The sequence below is a fragment of the Salmo salar genome, chromosome ssa04 (genome assembly GCF_905237065.1).
Source record: "Salmo salar chromosome ssa04, Ssal_v3.1, whole genome shotgun sequence".
NCBI lineage: Eukaryota > Metazoa > Chordata > Actinopteri > Salmoniformes > Salmonidae > Salmo > Salmo salar.
In genome coordinates this window covers 10,348,088-10,356,306 of record NC_059445.1, presented here as the reverse complement: position 1 = coordinate 10,356,306, position 8,219 = coordinate 10,348,088, and the positions used below count along the sequence as shown (strand labels likewise).

General features: G+C 40.3%; 1 protein-coding gene across 1 annotated transcript; it reads left to right on the top strand.

Annotated features, from left to right (window-relative positions):
* The first annotated feature begins 1,886 nt into the window (after positions 1 to 1,886).
* On the top strand, positions 1,887 to 4,274 carry LOC106602257 (CD209 antigen-like protein C). The gene is made up of 6 exons (XM_014194779.2): positions 1,887 to 2,153; positions 2,285 to 2,386; positions 2,491 to 2,661; positions 2,781 to 2,923; positions 3,030 to 3,133; positions 3,873 to 4,274. The coding sequence occupies exons 1-6, from the start codon at positions 2,018 to 2,020 to the stop codon at positions 4,027 to 4,029; spliced, it is 813 nt and encodes a 270-aa protein (XP_014050254.1). The 5' UTR covers positions 1,887 to 2,017; the 3' UTR covers positions 4,030 to 4,274.
* Positions 4,275 to 8,219: the final 3,945 nt, after the last annotated feature.

Sequence of the window (8,219 nt, the reverse complement as noted above, 5' to 3'; positions counted from 1 at the left end):
TGACAATATATTCATATATTTGATTTTGTGCACACTCTGCACACAGTGCATTTCATAATTTGCAGTTAAAATATATGAATCATACTTTTCTACAGATATTAGAAACCCCCGCACCGGGGCGACAATCTAAGGGACACAATACAAATATCCCCATCAAAATCTGCCAGTTTAAACTGGAGATATCTGTTGTTGTTTTTTTTTGTTGCATGGGCTGCGTCTCAATCCACCACATCCGACATTCCTCATCTGCGGTGGAAGGTGGCCAAGCTAAAGCGATGTTTGTCAGAACATGAGACATCCCAAACGGTTTGGCCTACAAATCGGTGGAGTACTTAAGTAAAATACTTTAAAGTACTACTTAAGTCGTTTTTTGGTGTATCTGTACTTTACTGTACTATTTATATTTTTGACTACTTTTACTTCACTACATTCCTTTAGAAAAGAATGAATTTTTTACTCCGTACATTTTCTTTGACACCCATAAGTACTCATTACATTTTGAATGCTTAGCAGGACAGGAAAATAGTCAAATTCCCGCACTTATCAACTCAACATTCCTGGTCATCACTACTGCCTCTGATCTGGTGGACTCACTAAACACATATGCTCAGGGAGAGAAGATATGAGAAAGCACAGATAGAAAGATCCCTGTATGGCCATTGGTGGCCGGTCACACTCCGGTGGGAAGTTTCCCCTAGCTACAGATCTAGGATCAGGTTTCTCTCCCCCAATCCTAACCTTAACCATTTGTGGTGGAAATGCAAAACTGACCTAAGATCAGCGTCTAGGGACAACTTCCCCCTACACCACCGGCGTATATGTAATATATTATATATATATGTATTATATTATCAAACTAAGACTGGTGGGAGTCAAATCATGTATTATATTATCACACTAAGGCTGGTGGGAGTCATATCATGTATTATATTATCAAACTAAGGCTGGTGGGAGTCATATCATGTATTATATTATCAAACTAAGGCTGGTGGGAGTCATATCATGTATTATATTATCAAACTAAGGCTGGTGGGAGTCAAATCATGTATTATATTATCACACTAAGGCTGGTGGGAGTCATATCATGTATTATATTATCAAACTAAGGCTGGTGGGAGTCATATCATGTATTATATGATCAAACTAAGGCTGGTGGGAATCATATCATGTATTATATTATCAAACTAAGGCTGGTGGGAGTCGTATGAAGTGTTATATTATCAAACTAAGGCTGGTGGGAGTCATATCATGTAGTATATTATCAAACTAAGGCTGGTGGGAGTCATATCATGTATTATATTATCAAACTTAGGCTGGTGGGAATCATATCATGTATTATATTATCAAACTAAGGCTGGTGGGAGTCGTATGAAGTGTTATATTATCAAACTAAGGCTGGTGGGAGTCATCATGTATTATATGATCAAACTAAGGCTGGTGGGAGTCATATCATGTATTATATTATCAAACTAAGGCTGGTGGGAGTCATATCATGTATTATATTATCACACTAAGGCTGGTGGGAGTCATATCATGTAGTATATTATCAAACTAAGGCTGGTGGGAGTCAAATCATGTATTATATTATCACTAAGGCTGGTGGGAGTCATATCATGTATTATATTGTCAAACTAAGGCTGGTGGGAGTCATATCATGTAGTATATTATCAAACTAAGGCTGGTGGGAGTCAAATCATGTATTATATTATCAAACTAAGGCTGGTGGGAGTCATATCATGTAGTATATTATCACTTCAGTTGAATCTCATGAATACTGATGAGCACTGTGGGAAACAAACATGCTTAGATTAGACAGTTAGGCTGGTGGAAGTCACGTGGTGATCAGTGTGGTGTTGATTTGACAGTTTCTTCTCCACTGTGGTTAACAGTTTAAAAACATGTATCACTATAATAAGTCACACAGATGCTGGACAGTCCAGAGAGGACATATAGGTACAGACGTACATTAGAGATGAGATAAGTAGAATTTACTGTATTTGACCACAAGTGTTTAAAGATGTCAGAGGGAGTCTATGAAAACTCAGATGGATTTGAAGACGATGAGCCTGATGCAATGAAGAACACAGACATTGACGGCCATTTATATGCCAACGTAAGAGCCTTACAACTCAGTCCACGAGTTGTTGCTTCAGGTGAGATTGCACAAACACACACATTAAACAGGTGAGATTACCCTGCAGTACCATACCTTTATTTGTCTCAATCCTGGATGATACAGTAAAACACATGACCACAGATCTTACTTTAATAATGTGTTATTCAGTACATGTTCAGTGGTGGAAGAGACCCTCTGGAGTTGCTGCAGTGTGTCTGGGGCTGCTGTGTGTTCTCCTACTGGCTGGGATCATAGGCCTGTCTGTCTACTGTAAGTTTAGTATGTTGTCACTGAAACTTATGTAGCCTACTTAATCATACTTAATCATCAATGGTGTGGTAGTTACATGTTTGATTAACTTTTCCCTTTTACAGATGGAGTCATTGGTCATCACAACTCAACAGAGAGAGACCAGCTACTGGCCAGTTACAGCAATCTGACTAAAGAGAGAGACCAGCTACAGACCAGTTACAACACCCTGACTAAAGAGAGAGACCAGCTACAGACTGAGAGAGATGTTCTTAGTGGGAGGTTTACCAATCTCAGTGAGTAAACCTACAGTAACACATTTTCATTAATCCAACACACCTTATCGTGTGTCTGTATTCTTTCATTAAGTATCCAGTGTGATAAGTTGAAGGAAATTCATGTTTTCATCTTGTAGAACAAACCTGTTCTGAAGGCTGGCAGAAGTTTGAATCCAGTTGGTACTTCCTGTCTACTGAGACTAAAACCTGGAAGAAGAGCAGAGAGGACTGTCTGGAGAGAGGAGCAGACCTGGTGATCATAAACAGCGATAAGGAACAGGTGAGAGAGAGAGACAGAGAGAGAGAGAGAAGGAGAGAGAGAGAGAGAGAAGATATGGGTGTGCAATTAGTATACGTATATATATATTTATCTTTTTCAACAACAGGAGTTTCTCTTCAACCTCAACAAGGGAGTCTGGATTGGTCTGACTGACTCTGTTACTGAGGGGACCTTGATATGGGTGGATGGCACCCCACTGACCAACCCAAGGTAATATACTACTGCTCTAATAACACTGGCCACAGTGTAAGAGATGATAACTACTCTGACAATAAGGCTACAATGTTCAGTTCATTCAACCTTTATCTGTACAGGTTATTGTCATTGATGGTGGCATGTCTGTACATTAAGCTGAAACATGTCTGTACATTATTTAGGATTGTGATGTTCTAACTGTGATGTCTGACTGTTTTTAACCCTGTAGGTACTGGTATTAACCATGATATCTGACTGTTTTAACCCTGTAGGTACTAGTATTAACCATGATATCTGACTGTTTTTAACCCTGTAGGTACTGGTATTAACCATGATATCTGACTGTTTTAACCTGTAGGTACTGGTATTAACCATGATATCTGACTGTTTTTAACCCTGTAGGTACTGGTATTAACCATGATATCTGACTGTTTTTAACCCTGTAGGTACTGGTATTAACCATGATATTTGACTGTTTTTAACCCTGTAGGTACTGGTATTAACCATGATATTTGACTGTTGTTAACCCTGTAGGTACTGGTATTAACCATGATATCTGACTGTTTTTAACCCTGTAGTTACTGGTATTAACCATGATATTTGACTGTTTTTAACCCTGTAGGTACTGGTATTAACCATGATATCTGACTGTTTTTAACCCTGTAGGTACTGGTATTAACCATGATATTTGACTGTTGTTAACCCTGTAGGTACTGGTATTAACCATGACATCTGACTGTTTTTAACCCTGTAGGTACTGGCATAAACCACAGCCTGATAATGGTGCTGGCAGACTAGACTATGGTGAGGAGGACTGTGTTGAGATACGTAAAGATCAGCGTCCTCTGGAGGCATGGAATGACTTGTCATGTGACAGGAAAATCTACTGGGTTTGTGAGAAAGTGGTTTAACATCACCATGACAACATATTGTAACACATACAGCAGCACACAGTGCACACTCCTTCATTCTCTCTCTCTCTCTGTCTATCTCTCTCTCACTCTCTCTCTCACAGACATTCTCTCTCTGTCTCAAACCCACACACACAACCTCTCACACACATGCACACACACTGCATGCACACATGCATGCAAACATATATACTGTTGTGTTTGTTTGTAGTGTTATATTAATAAAAGTCCTACTTTTGACTGTATCACCAATCAATGAGTGTAGTAGAGATATCAAAGGATGTTACTTAATAATATTTAACAGTCAGTCGTTGTTGTCAATTTACAGATAAGCACAATATCAAATGCTCATATTTGACTGTTGTTCTCCTATATGGGTCCCAAAAGAGGGAAGTGTAGTGGATATTTTCAGTGGTTCAACCAGCTGTCACTCAAAAACTCCTCAACCAATCAGGTTCATTAAGAGAGAGGGCAGCAGGTAGCCTAGCGGTTAAGATCGTTGGGCCAGGAACCAAAGGGTTGTTGGTTCGATTTCCTGAGACGACTATTTGAAAAATCTGTTGATGTGCCCTTGAGCAAGGCACTTAACCCTAATGGCTCCTGTAAGTTGCTCTTAATAAGAGTGTCTGCTAAATGACTAAACTGTAAATGTAGAGGAGAGCCCTGGTGGTTTCTGTTGTCATCTCATCCTCACTGGTTAAGACTACCCACCCTCAATATCCATTTAGAGCAGTTTGTAGTGTCACATCTATTGTATGGACATTATAATGACCCATGTTTGTAGTCTTGGACCTCCTGAACATGTTGATGTATATTTGGGAGTAAACAGAGGGTCCAGATCAGCAGAAAGGTGAAAGGAAGGGGGAGTTCTGGAAACTCCCTGAATTATCTTGGGGCTGTTACATATAATATTTAATATATGTTAACAGCTAGGCTTTGTTCTCCACTTCCCCTCTATGATCTATATCTTCCTGGTATGATAGTGGCCTGTCCATCATCACAAATAGCAAGTCCCATTCCCTGGGCAAGAGGACTGTGTTGAGAAATACTCTGGACAAGATGACCATGTAGAGACATGGAATGATTTATAATGTGCTGCAGAAAATGGTTTAACAATAACTACTGTAACAATCTCTCACACGCACACATACACACACACACACACACACACACACACACACACACACACACACACACACACACACACACACACACACACACACACACACACACACACACACACACAAGTAAGTAAACGTGTCCTATTTTTTGTATTAGCATAGCCACAACTACCGTGTCATCATGTTGATACGTCCCTAGAGTTAACACCTACAGCAGTCCCACAGACAGAGACACACAGATGACTCAGAGACAGAGATATCACTAGAAGCAGTCTTAACATATAGAGGGCTGGCAGCTGACGTACGACGCCTCCTGGTGGCCATGTTGGAAGACCACCACATTAATTCTAGAAGCAGAGAGTTAATGTACAGTACACCTACATAGAAAGAAAGACCCAGGTATTGTTAAAGATGTGTCATGAATGGCCTGTTCGGGTCAGGTTACCGTGGACCACACTCCTACAGAGACATCTCTCACACCCGCCAGAGGGGGAGAGATGGAGAGGTATGGAGGTGGGGGTTTTATGACACCTCCCGCACATTGTAAATCTTAAGGCAGCAGAGAAAATCCCTTTGTCCTCTCAGGATGGAGGAATGGAATGTATGATGGGCCTATGGAGAACCTACCTCAGAACAGTAACATGCAATAAATGGACTTTGGGACAATATGTTTCAGACAAAATGGTGGTAATGATGATAGACTGACTATGAAAATCAATGTCGTTTTTGTTATGCTATTAAAAGTTAAATGACGACATTAAAATGAAAACACTGTAACTTGAAGAGTTTTCACAATATGTACCTGATATTTGCATACTGTACGTTGTGTGGAAAAATGCTAGATCAAATGGAATGTTTTTGTAAAGTTCAAATGTGAAGTTAGTTGTCTAAATTGGATATGTGTAAAATCCAGACCTTGCCTCGTAACTAGTTACGCCCAGAGAACTTGACAAAAAGACGGAAACGCCCATTTCTGACCCGAAGGTATAAAACATGTAAGTTAAGAATTAACATAACAGACTACGTGACCATGCGCTGCAGCCAAGGTTCAATTTGTTGTAACCCCACAAAGCAACACGAGGTTGAAGAAGACAAAGGAACCTTTTAACAAATCTATGCTACGGATGAGTACCTGTGTCTTGAATTCAAGCAAGACCACCTGATTACCACTCTCCAAGGAATCGTGTGTCTACACTGCTTTCATTCCTACGCTGGAGCCCTGAGCTGCACGGCTGACCGTACTCAGAAGACCCCCTTTCAGAACAAGGGCGAGGAAACAGACCACTAAGTGAAAGGACACTGACATCGTGTGGACAATCAGAGAGTTACACCCGGTAACCAAAGAAGTGCTGCCATCAGAGAAGATGGAAGTCGGTCCACCAGGAGATCCCCCATCGGAGACCTCTGACACGTAATTACATCATTATATTCTGACCCATAAGAGAGGCAGTTCGGGGCAAGGTTAGGTTTAAACTAAGCATAGTTTACACTTGTACCCAAGTGTGCTTTTCTCTCATGCTCTCTCACTTTCTCTCTCTTTCTAAATTCCCATTTTGTGTAACACGTGTCATATTGTGTTGGCCCGCTAGGGACATGTTTCATTGTACTAAGTTCTAATCAATAGCCTAGACTGTGTGTTTGTGAATGTGTATCTTATATTATCATTTTAGCTTGTTAGTAAATAAATAATCAACTCAATTGGTGCGGTACGGACTTATTTATTGGGACTGGGGTTTGTGCAGATTCCCCGGATTATGCGACGTTCAGGATGAGACTGTAGAGGAAATTAATTAATTAGCGACTGTTGTAAAATCGATATTCTGATATTCTTTGAGTACATTTGGGAAATAGAAACTCAATAAAACCAAACTTTCCCATGGTGCCCCAGGTTACTGAGTTAATAATTACCTGATTCATTTAATCACGTAATTATAAACAGTTAATAATTCGATGAACAGCAGCCGTCACAATCAATACAACGTCATAACAGATTTCAAAGGTCATCTATGCTGAACCAGATATAAACAAGAAGGTCAAGTTTGACAGAGGTGAGATGGAGGAGAGGATTGTGGATATCTACGTCAGTGCAGACCCCCTGAGAGACGGTGAGACCAGCACCAAGAGAGAAGAGACAGTAGACACTGCTCCTAATAATGGACCAGGAGACCAGCACTCAGGTAACACACACACTCAACCCTATTAGAGGAGAATGTCCGAGGCCCCTCCCCTAGGATTGTATTCTCCAATGTGTTTTGAGAAAGAGGGGAGGAGAGAGGATGTGAGGACGAATTGAGAAAGAGCTCATAGACAAGTCTGTAATACCACTATTTCACCTCTATGGTGAGTTCATCTCTCACTAACCACTCAGGACCTTATCCAATCATGAACGAACGAACGAACGAACGAACGAGAGAGACAGAGAGAGAGAGAGAGGCCGCCATCGGCAGACCTGGCCTTCAAGAGAAGACAGACTATGTGCACACTGCCCACAAAATGAGGTGGAAACTGAGCTGCACTTCCTAACCTTCTGCCAAATGTATGACCATATTAGAGACACATATTTCCCTCAGATTACACAGACGCACAAAAAATAAACTAAAAATCATAGACTCCCATATCTATTGGGTGAAATATCACAGTGTGCCATCACAGCAGCAAGATTTGTGACAAACACCATTGTAAATACAACCCATATTTATGTTTTTATTAAATTGAACCTTTATTTAACTAGGTAAGTCAGTTAAGAACAAATTCTTATTTATAATGACAGCCTATCAGAGAAGAGTGGGTTAACTTCCTTATTCAGGGGCAGAACGACAGATCAGGGATTCGATCCAGCAACTTTTAAGGTTACTGGCCCAACGCTCTAACCACTAGGCTACCTGCCGCCCCATTTATATGTGTCTTCCCTTTTGTACTTTAACTATTTGCACATCGTTAGAACACTCTACATAGCCATAATATGACATTTGAAATGTCTATATTCCATTGAAACTTTTGTTAGTGTAACGTTTATTGTTTAATCTTTATTTCACTTTTGTTTATCTATTTCACTTGCTTTGGCAATGT